The sequence below is a fragment of the Olea europaea genome, chromosome 18, assembly GCF_002742605.1.
Source record: "Olea europaea var. sylvestris chromosome 18, O_europaea_v1, whole genome shotgun sequence".
NCBI lineage: Eukaryota > Viridiplantae > Streptophyta > Magnoliopsida > Lamiales > Oleaceae > Olea > Olea europaea.
Genome location: NC_036254.1, coordinates 22991685 through 23012727, shown reverse-complemented (window position 1 = coordinate 23012727; position 21043 = coordinate 22991685). Strand labels below are relative to the sequence as shown.

Genomic DNA, 21043 nt, shown 5'->3' with positions numbered 1-21043 from the left:
TTTTTTTTTCCCCCTGAGAATGTAAATTTATCTGAGAAATAACTATGTTATGATTCGTAGTTGTGAAGTTGTAAGTTATACATGAAAGGAATTAAGTTTATATTTTTAAATTGCAGTAAATACATATGCTTGTTTATTCTGTTTTTAGATTAACATTGACCCAGAAATAAGTATTATGAATTACGCAGAAACTGATGGTAATTTTCTAATGCTTTTCTAGTTTTTTTGATCTGGGCTTTTCTAAGAAGGTAAATTATGTCGTAGAAGTGACCCTAAACCCCTTTTTTAAATCTAAAGAGATATGGAAAATACATATTTTTCATATTTTAATGCCTTGGACCTGTTGTTTGCTTTTTCAAATTATATCAAGATTTAACTCCTACAATTACTTACTCCAATTACTTACTCGTTGAGAAAATACCTTACGAGAAGGGCTGATTTGCAGATTAGGAATTAGCATATGGACTCGCTTTATGTCATAGTCCGGTACCTGATAAATCTGCCACTAATATGACACTAGCTAACCAAAGTGGATAACATACAGGCATGTAAATCCGTTATCCCCCGTTAACAAATAGCAGATGAGAGCAAGAATTTGAAGTCTCGAACTTTTGATCCATCCTATATCAGTTGTGGGAGGATCGTGCAGCTAGTTTACTTAGGTTTTGGTAGCTACTGGTTTAAGATGTTTGAATCCGTTGGTCGTTAGCCGACTATTTTACTAATGGAAATGGACTAACTCAGTCTTAAGTTCCTATAGGAGGTATTCGCCTAGTCGAATCTGAACTTGTGGACCGGGGCATTACATAGTGTGATTTGTTTGTTTTGAGTAGCAACCATTTATAAAAGTGGGGTGGTAACAATTTGGCTTGATTGATTAGTACCTAAATACATTTGCAATGCCAAGGGTAGCAACTACTAGTAATTTGGTTTACAGATCATCTTTAAATGGCTATTATATTTTCATGTCATTTTGTGATTGAATATCAGATCCAGCTGTTGAAAATGGCGGATAACAATGCTCCACCCGAGAACCATGATTCCTCTGTTGATGCTAATGTACCTTCTGAGAATGAAAACGAAGCATCAATTGATGCTTTAGCACGGAAGGTCCAAGAGTCTCTCTCCCATGCGAAAAAGCACAAGTTTTGGGAAACCCAGCCTGTTGGCCAGTTCAAGGATCTTGGTGACTCAAGTCTACCTGAAGGCCCGATTGAGCAACCGACACCCCTGTCTGAAGTGAAGCAAGAGCCCTTTAATCTTCCCACTCCTTATGAGTGGATTACTTGCAATATGGACTCAGACGAAATGTGTAACGAGGTGTATGCTCTCTTGACCAATAATTATGTTGAGGATGATGAGAGCATGTTCAGATTCAATTATTCGAAGGAGTTTCTTCTTTGGGCACTTCGCCCTCCAGGTTATTATAGGAGTTGGCACATTGGAGTGAGGGTCAAGAGTTCGAAAAAATTGGTCGCTTTCATTACTGGGGTCCCTGCAAAAATCAGGGTTCGTGACACCGTTATTGTCATGGCAGAGGTAAATTTTCTGTGCGTTCATAAGAAACTCAGGTCGAAAAGACTTGCTCCGGTCATGATCAAAGAGGTCACCCGGAGGGTCCATTTGGAGAATATCTGGCAAGCAGCTTATACTGCTGGGGTCGTTCTTCCAACGCCTATAACTACTTGTCAATACTGGCATAGATCATTAAATCCTAAGAAGCTTATCGATGTTGGATTTTCTAGGCTTGGTGCAAGAATGACAATGAGCCGGACGATAAAGTTGTATAAGTTACCAGAACAAACCGTAACTCCTGGGTTTCGAAAGATGGAACCCCACGACGTCCCTGCAGTTACTCGTCTGCTTAGAAATTACTTGAAGTTGTTTGTTGTTGCACCGGATTTTGATGAGGATGATGTAGAGCACTGGATGCTTCCAAAGGAGAATGTTGTGGATAGTTATTTGGTAGAAAGCCCAGATACTCATGAAATCACAGACTTCTGTAGTTTTTACACTCTACCGTCTTCTATACTTGGTAACCAAAACCATTCTACTTTAAAGGCTGCTTATTCTTACTACAATGTGTCGACGAAGACTCCATGGCTTCAGTTGATGAATGATGCTCTTATTGTGGCGAAGAAGAATGGTTTTGATGTTTTCAATGCTTTGGATGTTATGCATAATGAGACTTTCTTGAAGGAGCTTAAGTTTGGTCCGGGAGACGGAAAACTCCACTACTATCTCTACAACTATCGTCTAAAGAATGTTTTGAGACCATCAGAACTCGGGCTTGTGCTCTTATAAATTGTCAGGGCAAAGAATTTTCTAACTTGAACTAATTTTTCTCATTCCATGGTTGATTTCCTCCGTTGTACTTTGTTGATTATTGATTAAAACCTCAACATCCAAACCCTTAATGCCCTCTTTCATTTCAAGAATCCCAGCTGAAATATTTGGACCCGCAAAGTCGATTTCGAAAATCTTGATCAATGTATTGGGATATTTGGCTTGAATTTCATTACTTACATTTTTGAGTTTGCTCAATTTTCTGCTAACTAGTATTAGGTTTAGACCTTTTTTGGCAAGTTGGAAAGCAAAAGCTTTGCCTATGCCATCAGTTGAGCCAGTGATGATCAGGGCCCATGATCCATAATTCTTGAGATTTTTGGGTTTTCTGAAAAAATGTTATGAAGATCCATTTGAGAAGGAAAATTGTGTTCTTGAAGATAGAGAGAAAACCTAGAAGAGAAAGAAGAATTATCCACACAAAGGTTGTGTTTTTAGATGAATAAAGCAGGTTGACAGCATTTCTTGAACCTTGGGAAGACCTAATTTCAAAGGTTATAGTTTGTTGAGGCTCATTATAAGCGTTCTCCGAACGTATGGAGAAAACTGCAATTAATATTTCCTTTTTATTCTCCGTTTTCTTGGAAGAAAGAGCCTTCTACTAGAATCACGAAATTGGATCCACGCATCAGTTCCTTTTAATTAAAAGAACATGACTCAGCTACCGGTTCTTAACCTTTTAATTAAAAGAACATGACTCAGCTCCCGGTTCTCGAAATGATTTACAAACCTAAACCAATTTCCTTGATAGGCAAAAGAAGAGCATAATATTGTTGGGTCTGATAATTTTATTTATATGATATGATATATTTATAAGTGAGATTATAAAAAATGCTTTAGTTTGAAGAAGTCACTCTAATTTATAAATCATCTAGTAAGAAGCATACGTGTTGATTATGTGGATCATATTCTTGTATATCTAATAGAGACGTAGATAAGTGGAGAGTGTACAATATTATAAGGGTTCTTTCGGGATAAGGTAGGTGCGAAACCAGAAAATAATATTAGGTTGGGCTGAAATTTAAAAAGCTTTGAATGAACTTACGCCACAAGAAATCGAGTTTCGGAGGCTATTTTCGTGACATTCACGATCAAAAGTATACGATACTCAATGAAATAAAAAAAAGTTTAGATGCCTTACATTAAGATGTTCCACTAATTTTTTGTATTTTTTTTACTAAATAGAAAATCGATGCTTATCTTAAAAAATATAAACTAACCGAATCACGATAGATTTAAGCAAAAATACATATCCACCAATGAACATTTGAAAAATAGCTTAATGAGTACTCTACTAGTTCCTTTGATAGCTCGTCTTTCCAAACAACTGAAAGTTTTAACAAATATTGTTTTTATTGTCGATGTAGATTACTTTATAAATAAATAAGTTTTAACACATATTCTTTTTATTGTCAATATAAAATCTATAGTAAGTTATTTATTTTGATCATAATATCCATTTTATGGTCAAAATAAGTATTTTTTTTGAAATATGAGTGAGTAATGAATGAAAACATACGTAATTTAGAAAAATACATAGTGTCTCTAACTACTAAAATAAGTAATTTACTTTTAGATCTAATTAATACAAATTGTGTATAATAAAATTTACTTAATAATTATGAGTAAATTTTAGTCAAACATGCATTAAATAGAATATCTAATTTGACAATAAAATATTCACATTTCATGAATGTCTTGAAAAGAATAATTAATAATTGTAGTGTCTTTAGCCCCCGTTTGGCCCCCATTTTTTGTAATGAAAATGGGAGGAATAGTGTTTTGTTGAAAAAATGAGTGGTTGAAAAAGAAGGAAAAATTTTCGATTTACGTGTAATATTATTTTATGGAAGATTGTGTGGTTGAAAATAGGAGAGATAAAAATAGAATGTAATGAAATGTAATTTAATGGGGGCTTAATATAATTTGAATAATTGAGCATTAGACTTGGGTTGAGATTTAAATTAGATTTGGATTAGTGCTAACATCTGGGCCACAATTCTAAAATCTTGGCTGAGAAAATAATATGGGCTGAGGAGCATTGCTAGCTACAGTCGAGCAGTGCCCCCCCCCCCCCCCCCCCCCCCTACCTTCACCTTTGGAATTAGGGTTCTATACAAATAACCTTATGTAATTATATAAGTACTTAGCAGATTATTGATCATGCCATACAATAGTAAACGTAGGCACATTGTCGAACCATTTAAATTCTTGTGTGTCGATCTTATTGATCTTCTTGTTTTTTATTTTATTGTTCACATTTTGTTCAATAAAGTGAAGAAGAAATATTTAGTTTGTATTGAATGAAACGTATATCATGTAGATGTTTAATATACACAAGATGTTGAGATCGTACGCGATTACACAAAATAAAAAAAGACTTGTATCCAATTCAACATAGGAAATCTACTCATAATAGAATATTTTCAAGGTAAGAAGTTGATTTCTTTCTATTGAATTATAAATGCATCCATCTACAGATTTGAATCACAAAAAACTTCAAAAACTATGAAAAAGATAGTCACATAAAATTATTCAAGTATGAATTCCATACCATAGATTGGGAGCAAATTCACAGTTGTGCTGTACTATTTTCGGCTAGAATCAAAGCTGTCTTTTTTACGGCTTTTATTTCATAGTGGGGCCCGAGCTCAAAGTATTGAGACATATACAGAGACACACAAAGAGAGTGTTGTATTGTGTACTGCTAGGCTTAATTATTCTATATTGGTTCCTTCGTATCAATAATTCTCATAAAGAATTTTAGAAGGTTGGTTATTTATTTATTTATTGTTTGAGGCATCAGATCATGTAGTGGCAAAGTGTGTTGGATGTATAAAACCCGATCATACATACTGTATACTTTTTCTTTCGACTTTTACTGTCTTTGGAAATTTTGTATTATTGTGAATTCATATATAATCTATTCGGCCACTACTATTTTTTCCTCATATAGAAAGAGTATTAGGATGAGCATTTTCGTAGTATAAAGAATACAAAGATAGGCATGCATGAGTCAAGACTAAAACATTGTATCCTCATCAACTTCCCTATAATGAGATGCTGCAATGACATGAAGATTATTCAAGTGGATACGAGAGAGTAAATCACTCTAAATTCTGGGTTCTTACCTGCTTTTGATTTTCTTTATTTTGCATTATTATTGCTCTCGATAATATAGTTCTAAGGATTGATCCATGACAAAATGGACGTATTTCTCATAATAAGAGTGAACCTATAAACGTTTGTGTATCATTATCTCAATGCATTTCTTAGTATTGCAATCAATTTAATTTTTGATATGTGCACGCTTTAAAGAGTTTTTGGTAGATGAAGTGCATTACTTTTTGGGGTCTACAAAGTTACAAACTCTTGATTAAATGGCACACAAATTAGCTTCCAACTTTCTATAGTTGACTTTTGGTTGTTGGAGTACTAGTTTCACCTACAAAGTAAAAGTTATAAATTACTCGTTTCAAAAAAGAAGTTATAAAGCTTATGCCGTAGAAGCGGACATTAGGCTATTGGTCTTTTATCTGCATCTGGTCTTTTTTTTTAAATAAAATAATTGGAAAAATCTGATAAAAGTTGATAAAAGTTATGGATCCCATGAAATTTATGATTGAAAATAACTTTGGAGAAAAATGAGTTTTTAAAAATGGAACCAAATAGGGACCTAGTAAAAATAAAGTATGTAATACGTAGTATAATCTTTATTTTAGCGCTTGTTATTTAACTGGAAAGGTACAAAGTTTTAATTATTGTGATTTCATAAGTTTGATAATATAGAGAACAATGATATTACGATAATCATAATTTCTTCGGTTCATAAGAGGAATTACCAGAAAATATAAACTTCATTGTACTAGAAGATAATGTGAAGAGCATTTCATTGGGAAGATTAAATAAAATTTCAATTTTATTATTTTTAAATTGCTTTTCTGTAAATAAATATTGTTTTATGACATACTTTAATTAAAATTAAAACAAAATCATTTGCATTCTACAAAATATCCTAATATTTTTAATAGGTTGAGCACTTTTCTCAAAGAAAAATAAAATAGCAAGATCGTATAAATAAGTTTGATTCTTTGTTAGACCATAAGACATCATGTGTGTATGATGTTGGTAACTCATTCAGTACGAAAACACAATCTTTCTTATTTTTCTCATCCCTTATTCCTTTCTTCCTCATTGTTCCTATGCCCCCGCAACCAATGGCGGAGCCAAATTTTAATGTTTTTCGCGAAAGATTTTGAGGGACAAAATATACAAGTAATTTTTATATATTAAGCCCTCGTTTGAGCCACATGTTTGTCAAAAAATGCATTTTTGAATAACGCATTGATGGAAATGTATGGTTAAAAAGCAAAGAAAAATCATGAATTTGCGTGTGATCTTATTTTATAAAAGAATGTGTGGTTGAAATGGGATCAAATCATTGTTGAATAATATATTTTGATAGGAAAAATGGGGCTCAAACAAGGGCTAAAAAAATAATTCTATGCAAATTTAAAGAAAATTTCATATGTAGTGGAGCGGTAGCTATGCCACTGCCTTCAACCAAAATCATTAGTTATTGTTCAAGTTCTTGAAGTACAGATTGGAAAATGTTGCTACTCAACAAAATATTCTAAAAGACATCAAAATTATAGATTCAATATGGTCTTAACTAGTTGTCTGTTTACCACAAATCAAAATTCAAGAGTGGCTATGTACCAAGTTGAAGTGTTCATGAATACTCAATAAGAATAAGTGAATTATAAGATCAAAATGAACATCACATGTATATATATATATATATATATATATATTGGGACTAAAATTTTGAAAAATATAGAATAAAGCAAAAACAATGAGAAAAACTTCGAAATTTCATTCTTCTTATAAGGATTACATAGACACTTCGCTTATAGGCTGCTCATTTGCCTTCTTATTTCGACAATAAGGACATACTCATCATTGAAATAAGTCAAGAAGTGCTTATATATCCGTAAACATTTGGCACAGTTACACACGCTGTAAATTCACAACATTACAACTATTATTAGCTCAAAAATTTGGGGAAAAAAAAGGCACTTCGTCACTGGAATGTTTTAAACAACATATATTGAGAATAATAACACTAAGCATGCACAGACACGCACCACAAAAAAAAATAAAAAATAAAAAAATAAGGGACTCGACAAGGAGAAATTAAGTACGATAAACAAAGATAGGACACCGCTACCCTTCATTAATCCAATCGCCTGAGGATTAACAATCAATGGAAGTCAACCATTTGCCCCAGCATCAACCCTAATTACAAATTGATCCATGTAGGCCAACAAAACTAGCATTGGAACTATTGCAAATGATAATTTCATTGTACTGTCTACAACTCATATACTTTAAGAAATTTGATGTGTTTGAAAGATTTGTCCATATATATATAGAAGGCGTATATATAATACAAAATCTAACCAGAGATGAGTATTCTCTGAACTCAATAATTACATTGTAAATAAGGAAAAGAATATTAAATACATATTCCATTGTTTAAATATAAATATAAATATTCCAGTAGGATGGTGATTGTCCGCATAAATCATGACAAATCTTCTAGATCATATTTAATTGTTAGGCTTTGCTATGTGTGCACCAGGGGCGGACCCATTAAGGGCCGGGCGGGATCAGCCTCCCTCACTCAATTTCAAGAAACCTTCGATTGGACTTTTTTAAATATAAATTTTCAGATTTTTTCATTTCTTTCACAATTTATTTTAGCCTATTTTCTATCTCGCCCCCATTGAACTATAAATTTGGATCCGCCCTTGTAAATAGTTACATGTATTCGTTAAAAATTCAACATGTATTTATTCTAAACTATCTTGTAAATAATAAAGAGGCAATAGATGAGCATTTAGCTTTAGTATAAGATCAATACATAGTTGCTTTAAGCGGTTTAAATAGTTATTTTTATAAATAAATACTTGTTTGACGACAACCACTTATCTCCATCTTCAAGCAAAATGCTTTTGCTATCCAAATATAGCTTTTATGCTTTAAAGAGTCTTCCCAAACACACATTTAGAATATGTCTATCAATGTGTTTATAAACAATGATATTTAGGCTCTGTTTGCCCTACTTTTTTAAGAATAAATTTTATAATAGCAATTTTTTTGGAGAATATACATGATTAAAAAGTAGAAAAAAATTTGAATTTACGTGTAAAATTATTTTATTAAAAAATGGTGATTGAAAATGAGTTTAGGAAGGAAAAAAACAGAAAGAGTTTTTAAATAACGAGGTCAAACAAGGGCTCGTAAACAAGAGCAAATGAGTGGTGTAGAAGTAATAATATTTGTACATCCTACAAAATGTGTTAATATTGAACAAAAGTATTTTTTGATCAAGGTATTTGTAAACACTTAAAAACGGATATCCGACCATACTCTTAATTTTCCTAATATTATTCAAATAAAGGAGAAAATATAAGATAAAGGTCCTAGACTAATAAGCATTGGATAAAGTAGGTCCTCAACCTTTTTTAACATTTTAATTTTAAATTTTTAAAGTTTATAGCTCATTAATTCTCGATAAACAGACTTTTTATTCATTTCAATGTTATAAAAATAGTTCATAAAACAAGTAAATTCAAATTATTATAATAGAAAATGTTAAAAAAAGGAAATACATAAAAAGAAAAAAAAACGGTAGAAAATATTTTTTCCAATTATTATTTATGTCAATTGTTGTACAAAAAAGGTCTATCAAAAATAAAGTATTATCAATTTTTTAAAAGTTAAAAACTGAAATAAAAATAAATAAATAAATAAATAAAATAAAATAAAATAACGAGTTACATATCTATTTACACAAATTTAACCCTAAAGATAACTTCTTCAATTATTCCTTGAAATATTTAGCATATATTCCAAAGTTATTGATTTAGCATGTCCTAGGATGTTAATTTTTAGAAATAAAATGTCCAAAATACCCCCCGACGGATTTGTCAACTTTCGACTCAACCCCCTCAATTCATTCGTAGTCTTTATGCTATTTCTACATAATTGTATAACCTATCTAAAGATTGATAACATAGAAAAAGAGAAGGAGAGAAAAAAATAATAATAAAAAAAAAAAAAAAAAAAAAAAGGAGGGGGGAGAATGAAGCCAGTTATTCACATAATTATCTACAAGTAGTATTTCTCCTATTCAAAACGTTTGCTTTGAGTTTTGATAAGAATGAGAGCATAATTTATTCATTTATATACCACGTAAGGGCCCCACCCAACCCTTGGGATCATTGATTAATGAAAACCTCTTTGCACTATCAAATCTAAAATTCCTCTCTCTGGGTCTCTGTATTTCTGTTAGTGGGTAAATTTCTAGATCTCTCAATTCTTCAATAAAGGGTACGGTTTCTGAATTCAATATTAATTTTGTATTTCTTACTTTAATAGCTTCAGATCTTAAATATATGTTTTTTGCTTTTTGCTAATTAACCCATTATTTAGCTGGCGTGAAACCGAAGGAAATTTTCGGTCTATCTGATAATTTTGATCTACTTTTTTTTTCCCCCTGAGAATGTAAATTTATCTGAGAAATAACTATGTTATGATTCGTAGTTGTGAAGTTGTAAGTTATACATGAAAGGAATTAAGTTTATATTTTTAAATTGCAGTAAATACATATGCTTGTTTATTCTGTTTTTAGATTAACATTGACCCAGAAATAAGTATTATGAATTACGCAGAAACTGATGGTAATTTTCTAATGCTTTTCTAGTTTTTTTGATCTGGGCTTTTCTAAGAAGGTAAATTATGTCGTAGAAGTGACCCTAAACCCCTTTTTTAAATCTAAAGAGATATGGAAAATACATATTTTTCATATTTTAATGCCTTGGACCTGTTGTTTGCTTTTTCAAATTATATCAAGATTTAACTCCTACAATTACTTACTCCAATTACTTACTCGTTGAGAAAATACCTTACGAGAAGGGCTGATTTGCAGATTAGGAATTAGCATATGGACTCGCTTTATGTCATAGTCCGGTACCTGATAAATCTGCCACTAATATGACACTAGCTAACCAAAGTGGATAACATACAGGCATGTAAATCCGTTATCCCCCGTTAACAAATAGCAGATGAGAGCAAGAATTTGAAGTCTCGAACTTTTGATCCATCCTATATCAGTTGTGGGAGGATCGTGCAGCTAGTTTACTTAGGTTTTGGTAGCTACTGGTTTAAGATGTTTGAATCCGTTGGTCGTTAGCCGACTATTTTACGAATGGAAATGGACTAACTCAGTCTTAAGTTCCTATAGGAGGTATTCGCCTAGTCGAATCTGAACTTGTGGACCGGGGTATTACATAGTGTGATTTGTTTGTTTTGAGTAGCAACCATTTATAAAAGTGGGGTGGTAACAATTTGGCTTGATTGATTAGTACCTAAATACATTTGCAATGCCAAGGGTAGCAACTACTAGTAATTTGGTTTACAGATCATCTTTAAATGGCTATTATATTTTCATGTCATTTTGTGATTGAATATCAGATCCAGCTGTTGAAAATGGCGGATAACAATGCTCCACCCGAGAACCATGATTCCTCTGTTGATGCTAATGTACCTTCTGAGAATGAAAACGAAGCATCAATTGATGCTTTAGCACGGAAGGTCCAAGAGTCTCTCTCCCATGCGAAAAAGCACAAGTTTTGGGAAACCCAGCCTGTTGGCCAGTTCAAGGATCTTGGTGACTCAAGTCTACCTGAAGGCCCGATTGAGCAACCGACACCCCTGTCTGAAGTGAAGCAAGAGCCCTTTAATCTTCCCACTCCTTATGAGTGGATTACTTGCAATATGGACTCAGACGAAATGTGTAACGAGGTGTATGCTCTCTTGACCAATAATTATGTTGAGGATGATGAGAGCATGTTCAGATTCAATTATTCGAAGGAGTTTCTTCTTTGGGCACTTCGCCCTCCAGGTTATTATAGGAGTTGGCACATTGGAGTGAGGGTCAAGAGTTCGAAAAAATTGGTCGCTTTCATTACTGGTGTCCCTGCAAAAATCAGGGTTCGTGACACCGTTATTGTCATGGCAGAGGTAAATTTTCTGTGCGTTCATAAGAAACTCAGGTCGAAAAGACTTGCTCCGGTCATGATCAAAGAGGTCACCCGGAGGGTCCATTTGGAGAATATCTGGCAAGCAGCTTATACTGCTGGGGTCGTTCTTCCAACGCCTATAACTACTTGTCAATACTGGCATAGATCATTAAATCCTAAGAAGCTTATCGATGTTGGATTTTCTAGGCTTGGTGCAAGAATGACAATGAGCCGGACGATAAAGTTGTATAAGTTACCAGAACAAACCGTAACTCCTGGGTTTCGAAAGATGGAACCCCACGACGTCCCTGCAGTTACTCGTCTGCTTAGAAATTACTTGAAGTTGTTTGTTGTTGCACCGGATTTTGATGAGGATGATGTAGAGCACTGGATGCTTCCAAAGGAGAATGTTGTGGATAGTTATTTGGTAGAAAGCCCAGATACTCATGAAATCACAGACTTCTGTAGTTTTTACACTCTACCGTCTTCTATACTTGGTAACCAAAACCATTCTACTTTAAAGGCTGCTTATTCTTACTACAATGTGTCGACGAAGACTCCATGGCTTCAGTTGATGAATGATGCTCTTATTGTGGCGAAGAAGAATGGTTTTGATGTTTTCAATGCTTTGGATGTTATGCATAATGAGACTTTCTTGAAGGAGCTTAAGTTTGGTCCGGGAGACGGAAAACTCCACTACTATCTCTACAACTATCGTCTAAAGAATGTTTTGAGACCATCAGAACTCGGGCTTGTGCTCTTATAAATTGTCAGGGCAAAGAATTTTCTAACTTGAACTAATTTTTCTCATTCCATGGTTGATTTCCTCCGTTGTACTTTGTTTTCTTCCATGGTTCGAGTTAAACTTAGTGTACAACGAACGATAAATTTTGTCACTGAACATTTGGCCCAAGTTCCATGGGCGAATTATTTGTTTTATGCCAAGACTTGAACCTTCAAAAACATGAGTTTTACACGGATCTCACATTTCTATCTGGGTACGGAAGGCATGTATAGATAGACTGTGTTTGATAAAAACTACTAGTTATCATATACCTCAAATAAAACGTTTCTTAAAACCCCAGAAACAGTTAAAGAGGTAGAGCCTACCTTCCAAGCATCCCTTAATTCTGTGCAACTGATTTTGAAGATTTACTAGTCAAGGGGCATAAGCCTGTATCAACATCTGCTACAATGTAAAAGACGAGTTCCCTTTCTGGATCGGCTTCAGTCTTTATTGAACTTCAGACGGCCTAAGGCAAGATAAAAGTTTTGCCCTGTGAACCTATAAAGAAAATACAGAAACAAAGAACATGACTTTATTAATGAATAAATCTGTCATGGTCTAAGAAATACAATAATGATGACAAATATTGCGAAATAATGTTAAATTATAGTAACGCTCTTACATTGTTCAAGAATCTCTTTAAAGTATAGCAGAACTGAATCTGCATCTTCAGCCATTTCTGAGATCCTTTCAGCCTCTTTAACCGCTTCTGCTACCATAAGGGATTTATTTTGTGCTTCAGCAATCTTCTGGGCAGCTATTGCAGAAGCATCTTTGATTTTTTCAGAGATGTTTGATGGCGAATTCTGTGATGGACTTGGTTGGACTTCTCTTTCTTTCGGCATAGGTGTTTCAGTGCCCAAAGCAGCATCTTTAATCTTGTAGCGGTCCTGAACCTGCACATCACCTCATGTCCAACAAACAAATTGCAAAGTTATCAGTAATACAACAATCCAAGTGGCCAAAGGAGTGTGAGGTAGAAAATTGCGACCAATTTTGGCAAATTCAACTCAATAAACTTCCACTCCATCTGTTTGTTATCAGATACATAAATCATATTTTATCGTTATCTGCTGTCTAAGGGCGATACATGAATAAAAAATGATGCTAAATTTCGAGACTAGATTAACTCACGAAAGATAAACAAGAATCAAATCTTAAGAAATTTGGGTTTCTTTCTTTTACCAAGATCTGTCTACCGCTATATCTATTGGAAAGAATCAATGCAAGCATAGCTTTTGCAACTGCAACATGTCAAGTTAATTTTCCTCTACGTGTCCATCTTCTAACATTTTTTACTAAAATTACATTACATTTGGGAATGAGAGCTTCTTTAGCAGTTTAGCTCTAAGCAAGACATGCTCCAACAATCTAAGTAGACTTTCCTTCATTTGTCCTTCAGATTTCAAATTTAACTTCACGCAAATTTAAATTGGTGAATTTCATAGTATGCAGATATGTGCCAATCTCAATGCCATGAAAAAGGCAAAAAAAATAAAATTAATGACATTTTATGCAAATGGGAAGAAAAAGGATGCTACTACGAATAGACCTGATAGAAAACATCAAAATCCTACAATTATGAAGCCAAAGCAGAGTATTGACATCTTCGCCATACCAATCTTTTAGAGAACCAATCCACTTCTTAAACCAAGAACTTCAAAGCCACAATCCAAAAATAGCATTAGATAATCAAATAAAGAGGGATGGCATTATCGAAAGATTGTGAAAAATCACCTTATCAAGTTTTCCTTTCAAAACTAGTCTCCTCAGAACTGAAATCATTAACTTTCTGAAATTCTGCGGCACCTTATACTTCCGCTGTCAAAAATATAATATTTGAGGTTAACTGAAAAAGCATTTTCTCAGATTTGGCATGCAAATCAATATTGCACTCCCAACAGAAGTTTCTCTTCCAATGATAGACACTAAGATACCAAAAATCAAATGCATTCGTCAAGTGGCTCAACTGGAATATGTCGAAAGTTAACATGATGTACACAGTTCACTCAAGTCGTTTGAGATTTCAATTAAAGTAAAACACATCCAATTGGTTTACTCACAAGTCTTCTGGATTTCAGTTAAAGTAAAATGCATCCAATCTTCTAAAGTCGTATATCGAAATTACAAATAATTTTTTTAGATGTAAATTTAAACTTGATTCGAAAGGAGTAAACCATAAACAGAGGGTAACTTGATTTGAAAGGAGTAAACTGTAAACAGAGGGTGTAACCTAATTCACTAAAAAATCCACACAAGAATCTACATTTAAGTTGGGATGAAGTAGGAGCTCCAAAACACTGACAAAGGTACTTTTTGATTTTCAAAGTGAATTTTCACAGCCTTCAAATCAGTTCAATTCTTAAACTCTTCCTTGAACTTTAATTTGATATAACTCTTTTACAGATTGATACATGAGATTATATTCAAACTGATCAAACAGCCAAGCATAACAGCCAAGGTTGAATAATAGAGGAACATAAGAATATCTGTCTAACCTCAATAAAGCCCACAATAGCACCACTATTGGATCCGTTGGGGTCCTTGATGGATGAAATTGCTTCAAAAATCATTGTCTTGTACCTGATAAGGAGCAAAACGCATTACATACATTAGTAAAAGTGGAAATTTGACAAATAAATAGCAACCTTTCTGAAAAGTGAAAGACAACAGGTCCATGGTTTAAATAAATCATGTAAACACGCATGCACGCAATAATTACAAATCATTAACAAAACGAAAATCAACAAAGAACTGGTTATCAATTCACACACAAAAACAAATGACACCAGAGTCTACTAAGCTGGACAACCTTTCCATTCAACATAAGAATGCCAATTGCTCATGTAAGAACATTAAAAATGCAAACGCTGCTTGCTCATATGAGGAAACCTATAAAACATGAATATTGCTGGCATGACTGGAAACAAAGAGCGTGCACTATAATGCACAGCGGTTTTACAACCAATGGTCATATCTAATCTAGAAATCAATATAATTCATTATGGGTAGAAAACAACAGATAATATCCTATGAGGTACCAAGAGATAATAAAATGATTAGAAGAAGTGCCCGAGAATAGCTTTAAAGGGGCAAAAAAGAATAGCACAAGAATGATAAAACGGTCCAGAATTTCCTTAGTTTAATATATGTTGAATATTTCCCTTCAATCCTCTTCTTTTCTTCTTTCTTCTTTCTTGCTATCTTTCTTTCTTTTATTTATTTATTTTTCTTCCCGGGGCATGTGTGTGTTTGAGGCAATCAAGGTAACAAGAAAAGGATAGGGAAAGCATACATTATAGCATTTTCCAGATCCAGTGATCTTTTAGAGGGATCACCGACAGCATTACCCACAGGAATTAAAGAAGCAGCAGCATTTTGAGCTCTGGCATTGGAGACAGCACCAGATGTAATTTTGTTTACTGCAGATCTATTACGCATGCTCCGCCATTTGTCCTGCTTAGATGAACCAAAAGGAGACTAATAAACACGAGGAACAACAGAAATAAGGAACCTTACACTGGCAGAAAAATCCCACCAAGATCCAGGTGGTCTTTTAACTATTTGACTTGAGTCCACATGAGAAACAGCCTTGACCAAAATTATTATACAATCTATGTCATGCACCATAAACTGACTCCAATATCTATCTTAAGACAATTTATAAAATATAATATTAAAGAAAACAGTCAAACACTTTCTTCTAAGGCCTTTAAAAGTTCACAACGGAGATTCACGTGGTGAATGCTGGGTAAAGTAACTAATTTCTGTTCATATGACTAGGTGAGGGAATCAGATGTTCCAAGGGCTTATAACAACATACGCTTTCGCGAGTTTCAATTTAAGTTGTTAGCATTTCTGTATGATGGAAAGGAATCTTGATTAGATACAATAGAACATCATTCTACGTAAAAAGTATTTTGCAGGAAATTTTCTAAATAGACTATTGCACCTATTTTAAAATGTGAATACATTATGCCTTTGATTTACGCTAAACTATTACTCACTATCTTTTTTATACTACTACTGTAGGCTAAAAACGATTATATTTAAAAATGATAAATTAAATACTAAAGTATTGTTCTTGAATTATCAAAGCAGAGCATTTTTTAATTATAAACTACTGATTACAATAAAATGTTCCAGGAGAGCAAAGCATGAGACTAAAAATATGAATAAATTTTTGCCTCGCCAACTAAAATAGGTACCATATCAACTGCCAGCTCAAAATTCAAATTTCAAGAATCATATTTAGCTAGAAGTGTAGAACTAGAAAAGTAAGAAAATATGTTTAATTCTCTTTCAAGGAAAAGAAGAAGAAGAAAATACATATGAATTATTTACGCATACATGGCAAAATTTGCTGCAATTTATTACCATCCATTTCAGTGTTAAAAAAAAAAAAAATCAATAACACAAAATCACGTGCTTTTCCTTTTACATGTGTTTTTTTTTTTTTTTTGGGTCGGGGGGTGGGGGGGATGTAATCATGTATGCTTCAAACAAAAACTTTAAAGTGTTCTCCAAATTAGAATTTAGAAGCAAGCCAGAGTGTTTGGTGGAAACACAAACTTCAAACGTACACTCGCGCACGCAAGAGTTCCAATTCTGTTACTCCAACTATATTTATTCCTGTACTATTTGTTACAAAAGGACTGCTTCAGTATTAATGTACTTAGAACCTTCTTTATTACACTGAGTCAATGTCATCCCTCCACATCACGTTCTCTCACTTCTTGAGTGGTGCCTTCAAGATCACACGATCACACGCATTTATGCTGTGTGTGCATGGGTGTGTAGTTGTTCGTGATCATGTATAATTTAAACAAATAAACTCCAAAATGGTGCTCCAATTAGAATTTAGAAGCAAGCCCTTGTATCTGGTGGAAACAAGCACTTGTGAATAAGCAATGGCAGTTCATCAATTCAGAAACATATATTCATACATATATGCACATATACACAGACATAAACATATATTGATTTGGGGGTTCCCCTGAACTATAACTCCCGGCAAAAAATAAAAAAATTCTACAAATAGAAAAAATAAAAAAAATTATCTCTCTCCGGCTCCGCCCCTAATACACACATACAGTCATGAGAGAGAGTAATAAAATTCAAAAACAGGAAATCACAAACACAGAGTTATCGATGATATATACAGCACAATTGAACAAACAAAGAAATTATACGGCGATCGCATGAGGTGTAAAAAATGAGAAAACCTTGAGCTGGACGTTGGAACGATTAGCGAGACGTGGCGCGAACTCGGGGTCCTTAAGAATGTTCTTCCACTGGCCAGTGCCGAACTTCGCCACTGCTGCCGTTATGGCTTCCTCTTCCTCCAACGTCCACTTCAGTTTCGGGTTCCCCATTTCACTCTTACCTACAAAAAGACCAAAAAAGAAAAAATCACGATTACCAACTCTTTAAAACTCAATGCAGGTGAAGGAATCACTCGAGATTCTCATGCGTGACGAATTAAGAATAAACAGTTACAGGGTCAATCTTTTACTTTTCACAAAGATTTAATCACTGATTCTCGAAACTATTAAACATTTGGGAGATTAGAATTGTGAAATCGAAATGTGTGTGTGTTCTTACTTCTTGGAGAGGGAGAAGTACGTGCTGTTCTGTTTTCGAGTCCCGCTCGGTGCCTTTGTGCGTTTTATACAGGTGGAAATATTTCCTTCCAACATCAACAGCTGTACTATTTACTATTTACTATTTACCTCAACGTTTTGTGTAAGAACAAGGATGCAAAGATGGGAAATGTAGATATTTTAATCCATATCAACTATCCGGTCATGGCGTTGTCGCCTCTCGAAAATCCTTTCATTTCACCAATTTCGATAAAAATAAACTTCAAAGTCCGACCAATTCCATCCTAAATAGGATGGAAAATGAGGATATTTTAGTCTTCATCTTAGTCGCACGACTTCCACCTCTCGAACATCATGTAAGAAGTTAAGTATAAAAACTTGAATATATGTATACGATAATGTATCTCTAGGTTAATTCATAATTTGGAAAATTCAAACAAGCTCATAAAACAGCGATTAATTCAAGAGGTTGCCACTGAATCGGAATTTGAGAAATCTTGCTTCGTGACGAAGCTTTTAGTAATGCCAATGGCTTGGCGGGCCAAACTTGCCCTCGTGAAATTTGGTGAAGGAATCGAATCTCGAAGGTAACTGACAAAACTATCTACTATCTCTTTAAGATCAAAGTGACTATTTTCCGCAATACTTATTTTAGGTTTAATATTTTTGTCATTTTCATAAATTTTAAAAATATTTATAGTAAACATTCAATATAGTAATGTCACGTGGAGATGGCTTGGCTTGATTAGATATTTTCGTCGACTTGTGCAAAAAGTGACTTAGTCATTGGCCAATCCGTACAAAACGTATTTAACTTGATTTTTATCTCTAAGAGAATCTCTAATGCATTTTGTAGATTGCAATCTATGTGATATTTAAATAGACGAATTTCGAATTGACGTGTCATTGATGTCTAATAAATAAACGATCAAGTCTAAAATTTGATCTACAATGGGTTATGTCTATACAGTAATATTTTTCGTGTATGTGTATTTTATTGAATTGAAATAAAATAATAAAATGTAGTGGAAAAGAAAGAAAATCTAATATAATAAATACAGAACCGATGTCAATTAAAATTACTAGGTCAACATATCCAACTGGTCAATTTTTATATTTATTTTAGGGAGAGGTTAGGAGAGAGAAGGTACCTATCCTCGAATATTGACCTTGGTTGTAAAAACAACTATCTTTTATCGTGCTAGGACAAGGTAAACTATTCTCAATTCAAATTTTGAAAAAAATAAAAATAAAAACAACTATCTTTTATCATGCTAGGATAAGGTAAACTATTCTCAATTCAATTTTTAAAAAAAAAAAAATTCTCTAGAAATTTAGTTGTTGCCAACTCATACTTTAATGAATTCAATTAAAACCTAGCTGTCTCCAACTTAGATTTTAATACATTCTGTTAAATTTAGGTGTCCTTAATAAATAGTGAATTTCTAAGGATTTCACTAATTAAAAGGGATTTAATGTTATAAAACAATGAGATAATTATTTATGATTATTTAGTATTATCATAATACATAAATAAGTCTTATCTAGTTTAAAAGATATATTTTATTCTAATTGTAATCGTAACTTTTATTTTGAACCCTATAAATATAAAACATTGATTCTTAATAATACATGTTGGCCACCGACCTCCGATCTCATTAGAATCATTTATCGGCCCACCTTAGGCAGACGTGAATTCGGCTATAAACTTCAGCTCGGTATACTACCGACGTAGTCTCAAGGGACATAATAATTTCATCTTGTCACATCACCTTCTCAATCACATACACTTGTAAATGGTGATGTCATCACCACCCAAAGTCACCAATCAAGGCCCCGGATCTCCAATCTCTTGCATGTCATCATTACTTGAGAAGAACATTGACACATGGCAATTGGCCTCATCAACCGATCACAAGAGAATTCTACAATCCGACTTCTGAGCTTGGTCCTATAGCTGATTTGATTGATTTGATGTAATTTCTGCTGAAGTCATATATAAATAGTAGGGAAATGGTTCTCTTAAGAACAAGAAGAAATTTTCTTACTAACACCTTACACAATTTAGTTTTCTAAACACACATTTTAGGCCTTTTTCATAAAAAAGAAAGATTGTCCTTTTTCTTAAAGTTGACTCGAGATTAATCTTTACAAATTTTGATATCAACAGCTTGGCACTAGAAGGAGGGCCCCGTATTGTGAAAAATAGCCAATCCTCCCTACAAAAACAGGAGTCATGAGTCGTAGTTCTAATACCAGAAATCAATCTCATACTCGTCCCTATGAGACCAATACTATGCCTAGTTCCCAAGACAACAAGACCAAAATCAAACAAACGACCCGCAAATGACCGCTATTGGGGAAGCCCTGGAGAAGCTGACAAATGCAGTTGGCCAATTGGAACAAAACCAAGCCCACTTGTCCCTACCAAACACCGAGGTGGATTCCCCAGAGAGGACAAGGGCCAGACATCTCTCACCAGAAAGACCTTCCACTTCCTAAGAAGAGAATCCTCCAGAAGTCGAACTGACGAAGTTAGGAGCCAGGTCCCTGTAATGGAGTTGTCACTAGTAGAACTAGCAGTGTTTTGATAGATTGGGAACTCAACATTCGCTAACCCCTACGTGAAGCCACGCTGAACTTGACCTAAAACGTCCTTTGGAGCGAGCAAAGCCCGAAATGAATGCCCTGAAAAGACGCATCGCTGACCTGAAGGCCAAAAACAACGGCGATACGGAAGACTACCTCACCAAGCGGCATTTTCCTTTCACTGAAGATGTCTTTATCGAACCATTGCTTGAAAAACTGAAGATTTGCTAGATGACCGCATATGAAGAAGAGGGAGATCCCCTTAGCTACCTTGATAAGTACACCTTGTGGATGGAGCTACAAGGGGCAAGTGATGCCATCATGTGCTTGGCTTTCCTCCTAACCTTGGGAGATAAAGCTCAAAGGTAGTTCAGAAGATTGCATCAGAGGTCGGTAAAAAATTAGAACGACCTGGCCACAGTATTCCTGGCCCAAAGCCAGGACTATACTCAAGGAGCGGTTGGTGAGCATAAAGTGAATCCTTTAAAAACTATCTAAACAAATTTAACAAACAATCCATAGAAGTGGAAAAGATATCTGATGACGTCGTACTTATGGCCGTACTCATCGGGTTGAGGCCCAAAACAAGATTTCGGTTGTCAGTGCATGAGGACGGACCTAGAACTTAC

At 34.1% G+C, this 21043-nt stretch overlaps 3 protein-coding genes across 4 annotated transcripts; 2 read left to right on the top strand and 1 right to left on the bottom strand.

Moving 5' to 3' along the window:
- Positions 1-6: 6 nt before the first annotated feature.
- Positions 7-12374, top strand: LOC111367819 (glycylpeptide N-tetradecanoyltransferase 1-like). Its single transcript, XM_022988880.1, has 2 exons — positions 7-2364; positions 12262-12374. The coding sequence occupies exon 1, from the start codon at positions 949-951 to the stop codon at positions 2302-2304; it is 1356 nt and encodes a 451-aa protein (XP_022844648.1). The 5' UTR covers positions 7-948; the 3' UTR covers positions 2305-2364; positions 12262-12374.
- LOC111367820 (glycylpeptide N-tetradecanoyltransferase 1-like) lies at positions 9474-12415 on the top strand. 2 transcript variants are annotated; one of them, XM_022988883.1, is made up of 2 exons: positions 9474-9709; positions 10888-12415. In XM_022988883.1, the coding sequence occupies exon 2, from the start codon at positions 10903-10905 to the stop codon at positions 12199-12201; it is 1299 nt and encodes a 432-aa protein (XP_022844651.1). In that variant the 5' UTR covers positions 9474-9709; positions 10888-10902; the 3' UTR covers positions 12202-12415. The 2 variants fall into 2 exon arrangements, with proteins under 2 accessions (XP_022844651.1, XP_022844650.1); XM_022988882.1 differs by having other exon boundaries at positions 9475-9744.
- A 52-nt stretch (positions 12416-12467) lies between these two features.
- LOC111367821 (telomere repeat-binding factor 4-like) lies at positions 12468-17924 on the bottom strand. Its single transcript, XM_022988884.1, has 7 exons — positions 17827-17924; positions 17448-17608; positions 15518-15678; positions 14721-14805; positions 13960-14043; positions 12845-13118; positions 12468-12720 (listed from the first exon to the last, which is right to left on the bottom strand). Exons 2-7 carry the CDS (start codon positions 17595-17597, stop codon positions 12689-12691), a joined length of 786 nt encoding a protein of 261 aa, XP_022844652.1. The 5' UTR covers positions 17598-17608; positions 17827-17924; the 3' UTR covers positions 12468-12688.
- Positions 17925-21043: the final 3119 nt, after the last annotated feature.

Bases quoted from the DNA above. Each gene is read 5' to 3' on its own strand.
- LOC111367819 (XM_022988880.1), top strand. From the start codon at position 949: ATGGCTATTATATTTTCATGTCATTTTGTGATTGAATATCAGATCCAG.
- LOC111367820 (XM_022988883.1), top strand. From the start codon at position 10,903: ATGGCGGATAACAATGCTCCACCCGAGAACCATGATTCCTCTGTTGAT.
- LOC111367821 (XM_022988884.1), bottom strand. From the start codon at position 17,597: ATGGGGAACCCGAAACTGAAGTGGACGTTGGAGGAAGAGGAAGCCATA. The intron at 14,806-15,517 runs GTATGCTTTCCC...GCTCCTTATCAG, and splicing joins GATCTGGAAAATGCTATAAT to GTACAAGACAATGATTTTTG. The intron at 12,721-12,844 runs GTAAGAGCGTTA...TTTTCTTTATAG, and splicing joins TAAAGAGATTCTTGAACAAT to GTTCACAGGGCAAAACTTTT.